We start from the raw sequence: 20,780 nt of genomic DNA on the forward strand, positions 1-20,780 counted from the left end.
CCCTCTTTGCCTCCTCAGACAGTTCCCCCCCACCTCACCTGCCCACCCCTGTGCCTTCCTCCACCCTTGCCTCTTTGTTCCTCCAACCCCCACCCACCGCCCCGTTTCTCTTGTTCTGATCAGTGACTAATCACTGATCAGCAACAAGTGTGCCCCTTTTTTTCTCTAACAAATACTTTTTTCCCCCTTTTTTTGCGTCCGTGCTGCCCAGTCCCTCTGCCTCTCTTTGCCCCCTCAGACCTCACCTGCCCACCTCACCGACCCACCCCTGTACCAGCCTCTCCCCCCTGAGTCACTTTGCCCACTCAGACCGTTCCTCTGCCACCCTCCCCCTCACCTGGCCACCTCACCTGCCCACCCCTGTGCCAGCTTCTCCCCCCTGACTCTCTTTGCCCACTCAGACAGTTCCTCCGCCACCCACCCCCTCACCTGCCCACCCCTCTGCCATCCCCCCTGTCTCTCTTGTTCTGATCAGTGACTATTCACTGATCAGCAACAAGTGGGCACAGTTTTTTTTTTCCCTTGAAAAGTGTAAGTGTAAAAAACACACACACTACACATAAATAAATTTTACTGATTTACATAACCCCCCATATCTAAATCTTACAAAAATGTCCCATCGTGTGTATTCGGCTGAAGAGGCATATGCTCTTATTGCCTCTGACACCGATACAGCCAGTGAGGGAGAAGAGGAAGATCCTACTTTCCTCGTTTCGACCTCCTCCTCCTCCTCTTCATCATGTAGCGATGATGAACCCCCAAGGCGCCGAAGGCGTCCAAGGCGAACGCCTCGGGCAGCCTCCCCCGATCTCCACCCCAGTGACCCCATCTCCACCCCAGCCCCCCATACAAGTGAGCCCATCTGGACCCCAGTCCCCCCCAATTTTGAGCCACAGATTCCCGATTTTGTGGGACAATCGGGAATCCAATTTGACCCCTCAGGCTTCACTGAAATAGACTTTTTTAAGCTCTTTTTCAGTGATGAACTGATAAGTCTGATGGTCGTGCAAACTAATTTGTACGCCCAGCAGTTTCTGGCTCAGCACCCCGTCTCCTCTTTTTTTTCGGGATCCCACAGCTGGACCCCAGTTGATGCAGCAGAAATGACCACGTTTTGGGGTCTTCTGCTGCACATGGGGCTAGTTAAAAAACCCCGAATTAGGCAGTATTGGAGTGTGGATATTTTATATAACACTCCAATACACCGGATGGCCATGACAAGGCATCGCTTTGAGGCCATCCTCAAATTCCTGCATTACAACGATAATGCAAGGTGCCCCCCCCGAGATGATCCCTCTTACGACCGCCTATACAAAATTAGGCCGGTCATTGATCATCTTGCGGCCAAATTTTCGGAGGTATATATCCCAGGGAAATATATCTCCATTGACGAATCCCTTGTCAGCTTCAAGGGGAGAGTCCAATTTCGCCAGTACCTTCCAAGTAAGAGGGCAAGGTACGGCATCAAACTCTACAAACTCTGTGAGAGTACCTCAGGGTACACTCACAGATTTAGAGTTTATGAAGGGAGGGACACCCACATCCAACCTCCAGAATGTCCCCCCACTCTGGGAGTTAGTGGGAAGCTTGTGTGGGAACTGATGTTCCCACTACTGGATAAAGGTTACCACCTCTACGTGGATAACTTTTATACCAGTCTCCCTCTTTTCAAATCCCTCAGTACCCGAGCTACTGTAGCTTGCGGCACTGTGAGGAAAAATCAGAGAGGCCTCCCAAGATCTCCTGTGGCAGAAGTACTGCGACGGGGTGTCTTCAAGGCCCATTGTAGCGACAACCTGGTATTAGTCAAATATAAGGACAAACGCGATGTCCTTATTTTGACTACTATCCATGGTCCTGGCACGACCCCTGTCCCTGTCCGCGGTACCACCGCAGTAGCACTCAAACCCGATTGTATTTTGGACTACAATCGGTATATGGGAGGAGTTGATCTTTCAGATCAAGTCCTAAAGCCATATAGTGCTCTGCGGAAAACAAACATCTGGTACAAAAAGTTAGCCGTGCACATGGTCCAAACGGCAATGTACAACGCGTTTGTACTTTACCGTTGTGCCGGCCACCCTGGGAAATACCTCCAGTTTCAGGAGGCAGTTGTCAAGGCCCTGATTTTTTGTGGAGGAGAAGGAGGAGGGCCTAGTACTTCTGCAGCTGCAACTGGAGGTCCCCGTATCGTGCCAGGGCAGCACTTTCCTGGCGAAGTCCCTCACACTGGCAAGAAGGGCAAAAGCCAGAAAAGGTGTCGCGTGTGCTACAAAAGGGGGTTTAGAAAGGACACGTGTTTTCAGTGTGATACATGTCCTGATAAACCTGGCCTCTGTATAAAAGAATGCTTCAAGACGTACCATACGTCCATGGAGTATTAATTGCCAATCTTCAAAATTCCCAAATTTGTCCTTTCTACTTCTGGTCACTGGTCACTAGAGATGAGCGGACCGTTGGACTTTTGGTCGCTCTCTCGTAATGCCTGTGATCCCGGCTGCATAGTTGCGCTCCCGCGAATATGCGGGCAGGATATTCCAGGGAATTCAACATGGATTCCCTGGAATATACTGGCCACATATTCCCGGGAGCGCAAATATGCAGCCAGGAACACAGGCATTACGAGAGAGCGCCGATGCCATCGGACCAAAAGTCCGAACAGTTCGCTCATCTCTACTGGCCACATGTAGGGTTTATTTTTATTTTATTTTATTTTTATATAGGGTACATAGGGTCCATTTACACGGAAAGATTATCTGCCAAAGATTTGAAGCCAACGCCAGGAATGGATTTGAAAGAGGAGAAATCTCAGGCTTTCCTTTATGACCTGATCTCTGATCCAGCTTTGGAAACAGACTATAAACAGAGATCAGGTCGTAAAGGAAAGTCTGAGATTTCTCCACTTTCAAATCCATTCCTGGCTTTGGCTTCAAATCTTTGGCACATAATCTGTCAGATAATCTTTCTGTGTAAATAGACCCATACACGGCATAATTAGTGGAGGGCAGACTTTCCATGTCGGCATCACATGCCGATGTGGAAAGTCATACTGGCCTGACAGTTGAGCTTCTATGTTTCAACTGTCAGCCAATGCCGTGCCTATCTCCTAATTTAGACCTCAAATACACATGGGCTCCCAAGGCCCATTGTATTTGCAGGCTTATAATTAGAGCCAGATTTAGATTTTTTTTTTCTAGAAGGAACATACACGGCATAATTAGGGCATGATCACACTGAGCAAAATCGGGGGAATTCCAAAGCAGAGCTCCACTTGTCTCAGTCTCAAACAGTGTTAGTATGGGAGGGCTCGCGCGTCTCCGCTCAAAGAATTTACATGTCAGTTCTTTGAGCGGAGGCGTGCAAGCCCTCCCATAGACACACTGGTTTACACTGGGGCAGGTGGAATTCCAACGTTTTTGCTCGGTGTGAACGCACCCTTAGGGCCAGTTCACAATGAGTAAACACGGTGTAAATCCCACTGTGCTCAGTGTGCTGCTGTAAGTGAATGAGAGGACGCACGCTAGTTTGAGCGGAGAGGACAGGGAGCGGACCAGCGAGCACCCTCTCAATCACTTACAGCAGCACACTGAGCACGGCGGAGAGGTCCGCCACGGAATAACGCCGTGTTTACTCAGTGTGAACTGGCCCTTTAGTGGAGGGCAGACTTTCCATGACGGCATCAAATGCCGACGTGGAGAGTCATACTGGCCTTACAGTTGAGCAGTGTGAAAATTGGCATTTCTAATTTTCAACTACTGCAGCACATTCAGTCCAGGAAAATAAATTTTTGAAATGCTTTTGCACCCTACACCTCCTAAATACATTTCTTGGGTGGTGTAGTTTCTGTAATGGCGTCCTTTTGCTTGGGCATTTTTCTATTTATTTTCCTGAGAATGTCTGCAACTGTCAGCCAACTCCGTGCATGTCTAATTTATTTTTCTCTTTTAACCCTACCTATGTGCCGGTCACCAGTGAGGTCCGTGTAGCATGAGGGCTCAAAAGGGCATTCCGGCCTCAAAAGGGCACTCTGTCCTTTTGGAGGCTTGTCCTGTGCCCACATAGCAATTCATTTCCACACCTATATGCAAAGTGGATACCCCCCACAAGTGGGGTCCATATGCTCACTACACCCCTTGTTAAATTCCTTGAGGGGTGTAGTTTCCATAATGGGGTCACTTGTGGGGCATATCTACTGTCTTGGTAACCTGGGGGCTTTGTTAATTTAACATGGCTTCAATGATCCTTTCCGGCCTCAAGAGGGCACTCTGTCCTTTTGGAGGCTTGTCCTGTGTCCACTTAGTAATGTATGTCCACTTGTGGGGTATTTCCCCCTTCGGCGGAAATTGCTCTGCTCATTCCCCATCCACCCCACTTTTAACCCCTTGAGAAAATGGAAGATTCCAGGCTAGACCAACCTTTTAGTCTAAAAAATTTAATTTTTTATACTAAAATGTTGGTCAAGCTTAGAATCTTTCATTTTCACAAGGGGTTAGAAGAAAAAAATACCCCCTAAACATGTAGAGAATTTGCCCCCGAGTATGGAAATACCTCACATGTGGACTTAAAGTGCCAAGCGGGCGCAAGGAAAGCCTCCAAAGGGAAGGAGCACCGTTTTGGAAGCTTGATTTGGCGAAAATAAAGGACGGACACCATGTTGACTTTACAAAGCGCCTGTGCTGCCAAAACAGTGAAAATACCCACAAGTGACCCCATTATGGAAAGTACACCCCTCAAGGAATCTAAAAAGGGGTGTAGTGAGCATATGGACCCCACTGGTGGAAGGCACATAGGTGGAACAATGTGCTGTGAAAATGAAAAAATTCATTTTTTAATTTTTACAACCCATTGTCCCATATTGTGCCTGCCACCAGTGGGGTCCATATACTAACTATACCCCTTGTTACGTTCCTTGAGGGGTGTAGTTTCCATAATGGTGTCACTTGTGGGGGGTTTCTACTGTTTTGGCAGCACTGGGCCTTTGTAAAGGCAACATGGCCTCCGTCCTCCAATCTGGCCAAATCCAGCTTCCAAAATCCAAACGGCGCTCCTTCCCTTTGGAGGCTTTCCTAGCGCCCACTTGGCATTTCACGTCCACATGTGGGGTATTTCCGTACTCGTGGGGAAATGCTCTACATGTCTAGCAGGTTTTTTTCTTTTTTAACCCCTTGTGTAAATGAAAAATTTGAGGCTAGACTAACTTTTTGGTCAAAAAAAAGTAATTTTTCATTTTCTTAGCAGATTGTGCCTGCCACCAATAGGGTCCATATGCTCACTACACCCCTTGTTACGTTCCTTGAGGGGTGTAGTTTCCATAATGGTGTCACTTGTGGGGGGTTTCTACTGTTTTGGCAGCACTGGGCCTTTGTAAAGGCAACATGGCCTCCGTCCTCCAATCTGGCCAAATCCAGCATCCAAAATCCAAACAGCGCTCCTTCCCTTTGGAGGCTTTCCTAGCGCCCACTTGGCATTTCACGTCCACATGTGGGGTATTTCCGTACTCGGGGGGAATTGCTCTACATGTCTAGCAGGTTTTTTTCTGTTTTAACCCCTTGTGAAAATGAAAAATGTGAGGCTAGACTAACATTTTAGTTAAAAATATAAAATTTTTCATTTTCACGGCACATTGTTCCACATTTGTACCGGTCACCAGTGGGGTCCATAAGCTCACTATACCCCTTGTTGCGTTCCTTGAGGGGTGTAGTTTCCATAATGGTGTCACTTGTGGGGGGTTTCTACTGTTTTGGCAGCACTGGGCCTTTGTAAAGGCAACATGGCCTCCGTCCTCCAATCTGGCCAAATCCAGCTTCCAAAATCCAAACAGCGCTCCTTCCCTTTGGAGGCTTTCCTAGCGCCCACTTGGCATTTCACGTCCACATGTGGGGTATTTCCGTACTCGGGGGGAATTGCTCTACATGTCTAGCAGGTTTTTTTCTGTTTTAACCCCTTGTGAAAATGAAAAATTTGAGGCTAGACTAACTTTTTGGTCAAAAAAAAGTAATTTTTCATTTTCTTAGCAGATTGTGCCTGCCACCAATAGGGTCCATATGCTCACTACACCCCTTGTTACGTTCCTTGAGGGGTGTAGTTTCCATAATGGTGTCACTTGTGGGGGGTTTCTACTGTTTTGGCAGCACTGGGCCTTTGTAAAGGCAACATGGCCTCCGTCCTCCAATCTGGCCAAATCCAGCTTCCAAAATCCAAACGGCGCTCCTTCCCTTTGGAGGCTTTCCTAGCGCCCACTTGGCATTTCACGTCCACATGTGGGGTATTTCCGTACTCGGGGGGAATTGCTCTACATGTCTAGCAGGTTTTTTTCTGTTTTAACCCCTTGTGAAAATGAAAAATGTGAGGCTAGACTAACATTTTAGTTAAAAATATAAAATTTTTCATTTTCACGGCACATTGTTCCACATTTGTACCGGTCACCAGTGGGGTCCATAAGCTCACTATACCCCTTGTTGCGTTCCTTGAGGGGTGTAGTTTCCATAATGGTGTCACTTGTGGGGGGTTTCTACTGTTTTGGCAGCACTGGGCCTTTGTAAAGGCAACATGGCCTCCGTCCTCCAATCTGGCCAAATCCAGCTTCCAAAATCCAAACAGCGCTCCTTCCCTTTGGAGGCTTTCCTAGCGCCCACTTGGCATTTCACGTCCACATGTGGGGTATTTCCGTACTCGGGGGGAATTGCTCTACATGTCTAGCAGGTTTTTTTCTGTTTTAACCCCTTGTGAAAATGAAAAATGTGAGGCTAGACTAACATTTTAGTTAAAAATATAAAATTTTTCATTTTCACGGCACATTGTTCCACATTTGTACCGGTCACCAGTGGGGTCCATAAGCTCACTATACCCCTTGTTGCGTTCCTTGAGGGGTGTAGTTTCCATAATGGTGTCACTTGTGGGGGGTTTCTACTGTTTTGGCAGCACTGGGCCTTTGTAAAGGCAACATGGCCTCCGTCCTCCAATCTGGCCAAATCCAGCTTCCAAAATCCAAACGGCGCTCCTTCCCTTTGGAGGCTTTCCTAGCGCCCACTTGGCATTTCACGTCCACATGTGGGGTATTTCCGTACTCGGGGGGAATTGCTCTACATGTCTAGCAGGTTTTTTTCTTTTTTAACCCCTTGTGAAAATGAAAAATGTGAGGCTAGACTAACTTTTTGGTCAAAAAAAAGTAATTTTTCATTTTCTTAGCAGATTGTGCCTGCCACCAATAGGGTCTATATGCTCACTACACTTCTTGTTACGTTCCTTGAGGGGTGTAGTTTCCATAATGGTGTCACTTGTGGGGGGTTTCTACTGTTTTGGCAGCACTGGGCCTTTGTAAAGGCAACATGGCCTCCGTCCTCCAATCTGGCCAAATCCAGCATCCAAAATCCAAACAGCGCTCCTTCCCTTTGGAGGCTTTCCTAGCGCCCACTTGGCATTTCACGTCCACATGTGGGGTATTTCCGTACTCAGGGGGAATTGCTCTACATGTCTAGCAGGTTTTTTTCTTTTTCAACCACTTGTGAAAATGAAAAATTTGAGGCTAGACTAACTTTTTGGTCAAAAAAAAGTAATTTTTCATTTTCTTAGCAGATTGTGCCTGCCACCAATAGGGTCTATATGCTCACTACACCCCTTGTTACGTTCCTTGAGGGGTGTAGTTTCCATAATGGTGTCACTTGTGGGGGGTTTCTACTGTTTTGGCAGCACTGGGCCTTTGTAAAGGCAACATGGCCTCCGTCCTCCAATCTGGCCAAATCCAGCTTCCAAAATCCAAACGGCGCTCCTTCCCTTTGGAGGCTCTCCTAGCGCCCACTTGGCAGTTTATGTCCACATATGGGGTATTTCTCTAAACTGCAGAAACAGGGCAATACATTTTGTGGTGCATTTCTCTGGTAATAGGTTTTCTACTATGAGAGAAATTGGATTACAATATAATTTGTGCACAGAAAATTGAAATTTTCGATTTTCTTACAAATTTAGCTTTTATTTCTGTGACTCAACTAAAGAGTTCAAAAACTTTTTGGGAGTGATTTTGAACAGTTTAGGGGGTGCAGTTTCTGAAATGGGGTGATTTGTGGGGGGGTTATTACATACAATCCCCTTAAATTCACTTCAAACCTCAACTGGTCCCTAACAAAAGCTGATTTTGAAATTTTCTCGAAAATCTGGAAAATTGTTGCTAAACTTTTAAGCTTTCCAGTGTTTTAAAAAATTGAAAGCAAGTTTAAAAAATGCTGCCAACATAAAGTAGACATATTGCTAATGTTATTTAGTGTCTAATTTATGTGGTATAACTATTTTCCTTACAGGCAGAATATTTCAAAGTTAGAAAAATGAAAATTTTCACAATTTTTCACATTATTTTGTGATTTTTCATAAGTATTCGCTATAAATATCCACTCAAATTTACCAGTAATTTAAAGTAGAATATGTCACGAGAAAACAGTCTCAGAATCATTAGGATATGTAAAAGCATCTAGACATTATTAATGGATAAAGTGAAACAGGTCAAAATCACAAAATTTGGCCTGGTCCACTGGGTCATTTTGGGCTGGGTCCTCAAGGGGTTAACTACCCCAATATAAACTGGAAAGCAGAAACCTGCAGCTCCAGCAAAGAAAACAGGTTTTTGGAAATACAGTGGCACCTCGGTTTAAGAGTAATTTGGATTAGGAGAAGAGCCAGAAGAGCTCACTGTTTTTCAAAATTGTAACTTTGTTTAACAGCATTGCTTTGGTTTAAATACTTCCTCTACTGGGTGGGAGGGGGAGTGGGGAAGGGGCATGGCCTTCAAAGGGTAGTCTACAGCCCTGTACTCTGACCCAGGAAGTCTCGCTCACCTTCCAAATCATAGCAGATCAACTTCAGGCTGGGGCTTGCTTTAGGGGACAGGACTGTGGAGGTAATCTCTTCATAACTGTAACCCCTCTGTTCCTGGACAGAAAGTGCTGCTATACTGTGCCCACATATGCCCTGCTCATTCATTCATACTCCTTGCAGTCTATAGTAGCCTTTGTGTTTCCCATCCTCTCCATTCCTGTTATAACGTGCCTGCACGTGCCTTACACTGCTGTATAGAGAAGTTCGTCACTGTTGTCCTGCACAGCTCTGTGATTCTCACTTCCTGATTGGTTCATGCTGAACACCCCCCCTTCCCCATTGCTGTCATGTGACCACACAGACCTCTGACAGCAGGCTTGCTTCTCTGTTCTAGCCTGTTGTACTACACTACTGCTTTATGGGGATCTGCAGTTCCATCCTGTCCATCTATCTACAAACTGCTGCTGTTCTTTCAGGTTTATGCACTTACTATACATTATACACCGTATGCTGCCACAGGCCTGCCAGCAGAGCCATGATGGGAGTTGTACTTCTGAAACCTGGATGGCCACAGGCTGCAGAACTACAACTCCCATCATGGCCTGCCAGCAGAGCATGGTGGGAGTAGTAGTCCTAAGGGGTAATCTCACCTGTCCTGGATCCTGCTCTGTCGGGGCAGCGAGGTTGGGGTCCGGGGCAGCCCTGTGGTGAGGTCCAGGCAGAGTGCAGTGCAGAAGTCCGGGTGGCGGTCGGAGGTGAGGTCCGTGGTGAGGTCCGGGCTCCGGCCAGAGTGCAGGGCGGGTGGTGGGGGGATCTCATGCAGTCCTGTGCTGAGGTCCGGGTCCGGGGCTGGCTCTCTACCAATCCGGAATCGTGGGCACTTTCCTGATATAAATCAAGAAAATGCACGTGATTCCGTCTCTTCCATAGACTTCTACGGGGGCGTCCGTGCCGGATTTCCGGACGAAAATAGGACAGGATGTAAAAAATCCGGTCCTATTTTCCCGGAACGGACACACTTCCGGAAAAATCCGGAAGGGTGTCCGTGTCTAATGTTAGCCTATGAGTCCGGAAATCCGTCCGGATTTCCTGATAGAAAATCCGGCCAGATTTTCCGGACGTGTGAAGGGGGCCTTAGACTGGGACAGTGCCCTCCTAAGTAAAAGTACACAAGAGAAATGGAACATATTTAAGAGCATCTTGGGTAGGTTGTGTCAATGACACATACCATGTGGGAATAAACAGGGTGGAAATAGGAAAAAACCAATGTGGTAAACTACAACTGTAAGGGATACAGTAAATGATAAAAAAAACAAGCATTCATACTACTAAAACAAGAAGGTAGTGGGAAAGCTTTGAATAATTATAGGCAGGAGAATACATTTTGTAAAAAAATAAAATACACAAAAAGAAGAAAATATTGCCACAGAAAGTAAAAAGAATCCCAAAATGTTCTTCACCTATATAAATAATAAGAGATTTAAAACTAAAAATGTTGGGGCCCCTTAAAAATAATCTGGGTGTAATGGTGAAGGGGGATGAGGAAAAGGCCAATCAACTAAATACAATCATCTCTACTGTATTCGCAGAGAAGAATCCTATAACAGATGACATAACTAGGGGTCATGTAAGCTCTCCCATAAATTTCACCTGCCCAACACAACCAAAAGTAAGGTGACGCCTTAAAACCATTAAAATCCACAAAATTTTCTGGCCCTGAAGGTATCCATCCTAGAATTTTACAGGAATGAAGTGCTGTTTTACAGACCCTTATTCCTAATATTTAAAGATTCTATAATGACGGTGATTGTTCCACAGGATTGGCGCATAGCTAATGTGGTACCAATATTCAAGGAGAGGTCAAAGAGTGATTCTGGAAACTATAGGCCTGTAAGTCTAACATCTATAGTGGGTAAAGTATTTGAGGGGTTTGTAAGAGATTTTATACTGAAGTATCTTAATGAATATAATCTTATAATGCAGAACCAGCATAGATTTATGAGGGATCGATCCTGTCAGACTAATCTGATCGGCTTCTATGAGGAGGTCAGTTATAGACTTACCTGAGGGAGGCTATGGATGTTGTGCATCTATATTTTTCAAAAGCATTTGATACCACCATGCTGCATAAAAAGGTTGGTGTATAACATGAGCATGCTTGGACTATGGGAACATATATCTAAATGCTTAAGTAACAGGTTGAGTGCTAGAAAACAGAGGGTGGTCATTGATAGAACATACTCCGATTGTGTCACAGTTGCTAGTGGGGTACCGCAGGGCTCAGTGTTGGGTCCACTTCTTTTTAACCCCTTCACACTAGCATTACGTAGATATATGTTCCTCCATGCAGTAGGAATGTATATATGCGTTCCTGAATGAAGGGCCTGTAGATGTGTGCGGGACTGCTGCAGTGAGAGCGGCCCGCACACATCAGTGTCCCGGGTGCTGAAGATAATGAGAGGCTAATGCTGCGGCGGAGTGATCGGGACCCCTGCAGCATGGCTTGTACTGACAGGCGGGGGTAAGCCACTTACCTCAGTCCTGTCTGATCGGCGTTCTATGCTCTCAGACAGGCTCTATGCATAGATTGCCAATACACCGATCTATGCTATGGCATAGAATAGATCTGTACGTCCAATCTAATGATTGCATTATTTAGAGTAAAAACAAGTGTTAAAGGGGTTGTGCGGTGTAAGTTTTTTTTTCACAAAATAACACACATTACAAAGTTATACAATATTGTAATGTGTGTTATTTATGTGAATGGCCCCCTTCCCCATGTTGTATCGCATGTTTGGGCCTGGTGACGGCTGCTGCCCAGGTACACCAGGGTGTACTCCACCACTTCCCCTGGGGTGAGGTTGTTCAGGTAGCCCGGCTGATACTCTCGCATCACGGCCCTCCTGTTAACGAGTACCAGCAGGCCGGTGTAAGAATCCATTATGAGGCCATACCCCCGTTGCTTGTCAAATTTAGTGAGGGTTCCGCGTCTCCGCTTCAGGGGGACCTTGCCTGGCTTGGGCCTCTCCAGCTTCCGGATGAACAGTCGCTCGGAAGCGGCGTTTGATTCTGCAAATGGGGTATGGAGATGGTCCCACAGAGGAGCGTAATCAGGATAGGGCACTTGTGGAGATATGCCTCTGATAGGCCAGCCTTAGCGGGAAAAGGATCACTGGCAGTGGTAGCGGCTGTAGACTACCCCGCTGTAGTGTAAGCTGCAGGCGCGGCTGTGGCCATGGCGGGCACAGCTTTAGTGGCAGGCAGCAGGGTAGAGAGGGCGCGCTGAATGTCCTCAATCAGCTGCATAATCTTGGGGTCCCTGACGATCACCCATTGCGGTAGGGGCGGTGAATCACGCCCTGGAGGCCGCCACAGACCCGGGGATATTGAGGCCTTGGCGGAGTTCTCCCCTTTCTCTCCTTGAGGACTGCGGGATTGGTTCACTTACAATCAGCTCTCTGTCCGGTGATGTGGAACCTCCGGTAGAGAAGGCAAAGTCGGAGGTGCAGGAGCGATCGGGTCCCGGTGAGATGCTGGTCTTGGATGTGGGCTCCTAGTCCTAGTCAGCAGAGGCCGGGGTGGAGGCGGTATGCTCTCCGGCAGCTCCGGTATCACATGAGCTGCGGCTGCAGGCAAACGTCCCTCGTGGGTTGCTATCTTGCTAAGCACTGGCGGGCTTTTCAGGAGGAGGAGCGAGAGGACGGGAAGCTCGGTTCTCCAATCTGCCCAGCAACTGTAACTTCAGCAGGCTTGGGTAGCCAATCAGGAGAGATGGCAGCAAAGTCTATGGTGCCTGGTGGTTCCCGTGCTTTGGCGGCGTGGTGGTTAACCCCCTCCTCTCCAGGGCATGGCGCAGCAAATAATTCCCGGGCAGTAGGCCCCAATAAAGAACAGTAGACCTCCTCCACACTGACGGGGGAACTGGGTGCATCCATAAATCCCATGGCGGCCCAGCAAATCGTGGACTTCAGCAGCACCACCTTAGACAAAGTCTTTCTGGGAGGTTGTAGTGCACTTTTGGGGATACTTGGAGCCACTTTTCATGTCATGAGGTGACCCGCTGGGAGTGCTAGTTGGTAGTAGCAGTAGGTAGGACCCGGGTTGCCACTTGCCAGATGTTGTGGTCACGGTTATGGCACGAGGGGAGGTGACTAGCCCACGGGAGCCTGACCTTTCCAGCACTATAGAAAATATATATATATATGCACTTTCATTTGGTTATTTCTGAATATGATTAAATATTGTCACGCCCTCGTTTAATATATATTTATATTTCTCTTAATAAGCTTGTGCCGCCTCTTTGGAGGCACGGGCACAAGCCCTGAGCTTCATGGCATGAAGAGCTGCAGGATGTTTCCCATGGTCCTTTGCCCACTGCTCTGTCAATATACTAATACACATATATCTATGCCCACTGCTCTGTCAATATACTAATACACATATATCTATCCTATCTAGATATATCTATCCTAAGATAATAAGAATGGAAATGCTAATAGGGCAGACTAGATGGACTCAGTGGTCTTTTTCTGCCGACAGTCTTCTATGTTTCTATGTTGCACTGTTGTGGTCGTGCGTTATATGTATTACCAAATGTCCCTGTTATAAAAGTGTATGTCTTTTAGTGTATTTAATGACACAGACTGCCTTTGCAGTCTGGAAGGCAGAGGAGTACAGGGACATCACCAAGATAATGTCGTCCGACGGTACAGCACCGGGGGAGAGGATTAGGTGAAGTATTCGATATAGACTGCAAATGCAGTCTGTATCTTTATAAATGCACACACAAACTATTAAAATAGGGACACATAAAATGAGGTGATAGGTTCTCTTTAAGGCCAAAATCCACTGTGTCCTTAAAGGGTTTAACATGCCTGGGATAAACATATATCTATCCTAAAATAATGATAAAGGAAATGATATAAGGGCAAACTAGATGGAGGAAGTGGTCTTCTTTTCTGCAAACAATCTTCTATGTTTCTCTCTATACCCAAACAGGAAGGGATCTATCACTCCAGGCGGCAAAGGCTGAGAAAAGCCTCTAGGGATTGCCTTGGTGACTTGGCCCCATTCCCAGTTCCTTTTAATAAGTGTATGTTTGTGATTTTTGGCATCCTTTGATGTAATTTGTGTGAAAAACACTGGCTTAGAGCATATACAAGACTTCATATACTTCAGAACATGTACCTCAATAGCCCGCAAACATAGATGTACACTTCTTGATTAACATTTATTTTACAAATAGTGATTTTCTCCATTAATTTGTCCAGGAGATCATGGAGTAGATTCTAACACAGAGGAAGAAAATGAAGGACACCTAACAAAATCCGGAATGGGACTGGTCAGTCAGTAAGTAGCTTCTAGACTTATTTTGAAGTTTAAACATTTTGCCGCCTTTATATAACTGAAGTGAGAAGGTGTTATCTGGGCCTGTTTAGTTGATGACCAGTCTTTAGGATAGGCCCACAGTATCTCCCCAGAGGGGTGCTGACACCCAGCACCTCCCAACTGATCAGCTGTTTGGCAGAGCCGCTGCACTGATCAGTACTCTGACCTGTGCTGGAAGCCTCTGTTCATTGTGTAGTAACTATGCCAGTTTGCTACAGCTTACCTACTAATTTCTTAAATGATAAGTTCGGCCAAAAGTATTTTTTAATATTTTATTACTTATGGAAAGCTAGACAAATTCCTAATGTACATTAATTATGGGAAATGCACATATACTGCTATTTCCCTTAATTTAGTAGACTAGAGAGTCTTCAGAGTCAGTAAAAAAAATGTGACGTCATGAATCAGTTGTAATTCCAATAGAGTGTCCAGCAGGGGGCACACTATATATATATATATATATATATATATATATATATATATATATATATATATATATATATATATATCTATATATATATATATATATATATATATATATATATATATGTCTATGGCACTGTATTGTGCATATGGAAGTGAATGTAAAGTATGTAATGTATGTACACTATGCTTTATTGATTGAATACATTTATGGAATACTTTGGGGAGCAAGTGTGCTTGCTCCCCAAAGTATTCCATAAATGTATTCAATCAATACCTTTGGAGGGCACCGAGCAGGTAGGGAGAGAGGTGCCTGAGCATCTAACTACCTCCCCTCTGTTATGCCTGCTCCACTACTCCCTTACAGCCTCTCTGTCACACACACTTTCGGGCCTTTCTCTCCTCTCACCTGGAATACTGCACAGGTAGTAGGTGCTAGCACTCAATGCATACCTCTGTCTTGTTTATTTCCGCGGTCTGAGGGAGTAAGTAGTCCGTGGACGGGAATAGTGATCCGGAGTTTCGGAATTGGTCTCTTGCTGCTTGGCACCTCACCCTGACACCTGCATTCCCAATGCCAGGATCAGGTGAACTGCAGTGCAAGGGCGGCATGGCAGCGACAGGGGTGGTGGTGATGGGAATAGCCCTGGTACTACTACCCCATCATCTGCTCATACTATGAGCAGATGATGGGAGGAGTAGTACAGAGCATATGTGGCGGGGGCTGGATTGGTGATGGGGATGGCCCTGGTACTACTCCCCCATCATCTGCTCATACTGTGAACAGATTATGGGAGGAGTAGCACAGTGTATATGTGTCCCACAGCACCGAGCAGGAAGGTAGTTAAATGCACAGGCACCTCTTTCCTTTCCTGCTCGGTGCCCTCCAAATGTATTGATTGAATACATTTATGGAATACTTTGAGGAGCAAGGACACTTGTTCCCTAAAGTATTCTATAAATGTATTCAATCGACTACGCTTTTGAATCCTGCACAAAAGCAGTGTACGTCCTGCAAATGAGCAGAGCGTTGTCACATAATGACTCCGTCCTGCTCATTTAAGTCAATGTGGCCGCCGGCTGCACGTCGGTCTGCACGGCAGCATCCTTTTATCACTGATTTGTGCCGTGTAGCCCGACGTGCGGCCAAAAACGTCATGTGAACATACCCTAAGTAGGACTGCACCCCCACCCCACACTGGATTTTCCACTGTTGCCTGGAGTAACTCTTTAAAGTGTCACTGTCATTGTAACTTTCAAAATCTAAATTAACAATAGATGTGAAATAAAGCAAGTTTGCAATTTACATTCATTATATTCTTTAGTTATCATGAAGAACATGGCACTTTCTCTGTTCTAACTCTTAAAAAAAAAAAGTCTAAACTCAGGAAGTCCCGTTTCACACTGTACAGGTCAGGTGTTTAGTCTGTTTTTCAACCAGCACAAGTCAGAAAATCTGCCTTCAGGAGACTGGAACTTGATTTCTTGTAAGTTCAGATTTGTTTTACAGCATGATAACAACAAAAATATATGTAAAAGCTTGCTTTATATCACATCTACTGTTGGTTTAACCACAGATACACTTTAGGATGTAATTTCTGAAGCAATCAAATGCCTTTCTCAATATTATATTATATTTTTATAAAGCTACAATATAAAAATATATACTTGATTATTTACTTATCTATCTAGCAGTGTAGCTGGATCTGCCAGTAGATGGCTCTGCAAGCCTGTATTTCTACTATTCCTTGTTCATTCTACAATTCCGTAAATTGTACATCTACTGCAAGTTTTAAAGTATGGGATAGTGTATACAAAATAACACTCCTGGGACCTCAGGAGCAGATGGTCATGTTTCCTCTATTCCATCTCGGTTTGCCTGCAAGTAATAGCATCTTCTGCAAGTTATTGGCCATTTTTACTGTAATAGAAATGATAGTTCTTGTAATGGGAAAACTAAAAAGTGTGTGCATTGAAAAAGGCATGGTGTGTATTACAGCCTCATTCTAAAAGCAGATCATGTTTCCAGAAAATGTTCCATGATACCCCTATTTTGAATGTTTGTTTTTTGTTTTGCTTCCTCTTGTTCACATGGCATTTTTCAGTGCCCATTAAAGAGACGCAGGCAAACTCTTGTATTGCATGTCTATAGAAAACTATTATTGGATGGAAAATAGGCCTACATTTTCTCCTCCCAACCTATGAAAGGTGGAACAGGCCCTGGAAGGCCTTCCCTGCATCATTACTAGAGTGGGACTCTTTCAGTATGTTGTAGCTTACAGTTATCACTTAAAGGACAAGTGCCATTAAAAACTTTTTCCCAGTAATTGAAGCACATTACAAAGTTATATAACTCTGTAATGTGCATCAATCACCTATCTGCCTCCCTTCCCTGTCTTTTCCCCCCTCCACCCCCCACCAGGAAGTGTCCTGACTCACACAGACCTAATGACTGTCGTCACCGTCACCAAGCTCTTCTCTCAGCTCCTTCTCCTGTTACACTAGCCTCCCCCCTCCCCTGCCTTGTCAGGTGACAGGCTTGCTCAGCTCCCATTGGCTGAACAACTGCAAGCCATCACTTGTCACATCTCACTTGCTTATCTTCCCTCTGACTGACTCCGGCACATAGGCAGCTCCCCCCTCCCCTCATACCCTCTCTCCTGCTGCCGTGGACTCAGTGAAGGAGTCATGTCACTAGAGAAGATAAGCTGAGCAAGCAGAGTCACCTGACAAGGAGGGGGAAGGGGAGGCTGGTGTAACAGGACCTAGAGCAGCCCTCCTGCTGATGACTCATCCTCACAAGAAGGAGCTGCCTGGTGACAGTGACGACAGTAATCAGGTCTGTGTGAGTCAGGACACTTCCTGGTGGGGGGTGGAGGGGGAAAAGACAGGGAAGGGAGGCAGATAGGTGATTGAAGCACATTACAGAGTTATATAACTTTGTAATGTGCTTCAATTACTGGGAAAAAGTTTTTCATGGCACTTGTCCTTTAAAGGAAACCAGTCAGCATGATTGTGGTTCCCAGCAGCACAGTATAAATCTACTGTGCAGCTTGCAGAGAATAGCGGCCTCCTCTTCAGCGGTAGCTTTACAAAGGGAAAAAATAAGTTTTATTATTCTGCATGAGGCAGGGAGAGGGGCAGCAACTAGTCATCTGGATGGGGAACTGCCCCTGACTAGTTACATCTCTCTGCCTGTCAGCGCACGGTGCAGGGATGATTAAAAGGCAGTGTGTAGCCTCACTGACAGGGTAGAGAGCTGTGACTATGACAGGCAGCTCCCCGTCCAATATGCCCACCTACCACTCCTGATTGGTGGCTATTAGCCCATGCAAATAATGACTAGTGCATAAAAATAATGAGAAGTTCTACTTTCCTGTGCTTGGTGTCTTCTAGAATATAGATCAATGAGGATTTTAGGAGAACTGCTGTATTACATGATGTAAGCAATACACTGTTACTATGGCCATGTACACCTAGTAACAGAGCACAACAAAGAGAAGCCGGCACTACAGCTTGGAGCTAAACCCTCTGAGCAAGCAGGTAATAAATGGGGATGTGTCTAGCGGTGCTAGTCTGTAAACAGTCTCTGTGATGAACAAACGGTGATAGAAAAATGATGAAAAAACTGCAGTTCAGGGAAGAAAGAGTGCTGCACCTCACACCTATGGCTGATACTAGTACCTCTCGGCTGCATAAAAAACATCAGAATTCTGTATGTGAATTGATCAAGCCACACTGCCCCATGTACCGCGTGCAGGTATCTGATACACATGGGTCCCTACACTAAGTCCACACTGTGCCAGTCAGCGACCACCACCCCCGCAGGTGTGCACAGTCAGGGAAGGGAGGCCATGGAACGGCCCTGCAACCCCCATGCCACAGGACCAGACCCAAAAATGCCACACCAAAACCCAGCCAGCACCACCGGCGGAGGAAGCTACCCCCAAACAGCACAAGTCTGGATAAGGTATTGCACTCACCATAGCTATCAAAGATAGAATGGGACAGACAGGAGGGATTAAAACCATGAGCACTCAGGTGTCTCCTGCTAATTGCGGTCATGTGGGTCTCACCAGGAGGAGTGCAAAACACGGAGAAAAGAGTCCGTTGAAGCGCTCCGTGTGAAACAACCCTGTTACCCGCACCCAGCTGGCTTCTGCTCCATGATGTCCGCACATAAGAAATAAAAGAAGTTGTCACCAGTGTCGGTGAGTGCAGTTTTTTTCACCATTTTTCTATCACCGTTTGTACACCTAATAACAGAGTCTCTTTGAGGAACAGAGGAAAGCAGCCTCGGAGTAACTGGAAAATAATAGCCTAAATGTACAGTACATTGAACGAGCAAGAAATGTTTGTCAATTATGTAACCATTTATATTTCAATGTATCTACGCATTGTAGTGACCTCTGTGTAAATAGCATGTCCCTAGAGTATGCTGTATGAATGACCTGCTTATCCATGGGAAAAGTATAAGTGAAGGTGTGAGGACGTGTTGACTGTAACCAGAGCTTTTCACAAATCATGCGCTGGTGTAAAAATACTTATTCCCCCTTTCAGTGCCACTCAGACTTTCTTAGTGAGATTCGCTAAGGCTGCATTCACATGTCTGTGATGTACGGTCCATAAGCTGACTATATCACACACTGAACTCTTCAACTTTTACGGAAATCCCTGTATTATAATTCATTATGGCGCACTCAGCTCCAAAATGGTTAACGCTCTGCGCTACTTTACTTTCCACACTAATGTGCAAAATTGTCAGTTCAGTAGTGAGGAGCTTCAGCTTTTCTGGAGCTCACTACATCATAATGAGTTCCATAAGAGTCGAAGAGTTCAGTCTGTGAAATACAGTCAGGGAACAAACTGTATATCATCCATATGTCACATATGTGTGAAAGCGGACTAAGTGTCCTATTACACAGAAAAATCGCTATATTGGTCGAATTTAAATTATAATCGTTCTGTCTAATTGCAGGCAACGATCCTTAATCGCCATAGGCTGTATCCCAGTTTTTCAGGCGGTCCTCCGGCTGTACCCACCCTCTCCACGGAGGTGGAAGACAGCGGGAATCATTGCCGAGAGTTCAGGTGCATACGAACCCGAACCTCGGCAGGTTCGGACCATCCCTACCTTAAACCATTTGTCTGACTTAAACACACGGGGGTAATTTATCAAACATGGTATAAAGTGAAACTGGCTCAGTTGCCCCTAGAAACTAATCAGATTCCACCTTTCATTTTCCAAAGAGGCTGTGAGGAATGAAAGGTGGAATCTGATTGGTTGCTAGGGGCAACTGAGCAAGTTTCTCTTTATGCCATGTTTGATAAATCTCCCCCTTAGGGCTTATTCTCATGTTCCATAATCCATCAGAGGTTAAAGAATGTGAAGTTGCGCAGCTGACGCACGGCTATCCAGGCTTCATGTATTAATATGATGCCGGGAGAGCTGATAGCTGTTTAAATCCTTGTGGGACTTTACTGATACAGCAGTGCAGTTAGGGAGCGTATATAGTGATAAGCCCTTAGACTCTGTTTACACTGTGTTTTTGTCTCTGTTTCCATTATAGTACATTTAATTTCTAAGTGCACAAAAAAGTGGTATGGCATACAGCCGCTTCTGTCTATCATCTGTTAACATATACACATTTTTACTTTATAAATATATAAAACGTTTGTGGTAACAAAAATGCATTGTTGTAACATTTGAACATTGACAAACTTTTTGAATTTTTTTTAGCATAAAATGTTTTTTTAAATATATAGATCAAGGATATCCTTTAATAATGTTGAAAGTATGTATGTCTCTGCTATCTGATATTCTTTCGATTAAATTGTTTCGCCTTAATTCTGCAACATTTTAAATATTTGCCTTATTTGCAGAAATGATAATACAGAAACAACGACCTTGAGGGAAGAGGCAGATGGAAAAACAGGTAGGTAAAGCTAATGTATTGCTTTATTAGGCCCTGAGAAATTTGCTGGTGTATCTGCACATATTCCCATTGAAAATAGTGACTGTGGTGTGCAATAAGCATCAAGCTGCTTGCTGAAAAACACTCTCTCTGTGAACCTAGCCTTAGTGTCCCTGTCATTGAACACATCACAGAGTTTTCATCTTGTTATTGTCTGAGTGTTCAGACCACCAATGATCCCTACAACGA

At 45.2% G+C, this 20,780-nt stretch overlaps 1 protein-coding gene across 1 annotated transcript in view; it reads left to right on the forward strand.

Annotated features, from left to right (window-relative positions):
• CAAP1 (caspase activity and apoptosis inhibitor 1) overlaps positions 1 to 20,780 on the forward strand; it is a 42,736-nt gene that overhangs the window by 12,291 nt on the left and 9,665 nt on the right. The window contains exons 4-5 of the mRNA XM_069961995.1: positions 14,076 to 14,154; positions 20,500 to 20,552. Of these exons, the coding sequence (XP_069818096.1) occupies positions 14,076 to 14,154; positions 20,500 to 20,552 (132 nt within the window). The remainder of the gene's footprint in view (positions 1 to 14,075; positions 14,155 to 20,499; positions 20,553 to 20,780) is intronic.

The sequence above is a fragment of the Dendropsophus ebraccatus genome, chromosome 3, assembly GCF_027789765.1.
Source record: "Dendropsophus ebraccatus isolate aDenEbr1 chromosome 3, aDenEbr1.pat, whole genome shotgun sequence".
Classification (NCBI taxonomy): Eukaryota; Metazoa; Chordata; class Amphibia; order Anura; family Hylidae; genus Dendropsophus; species Dendropsophus ebraccatus.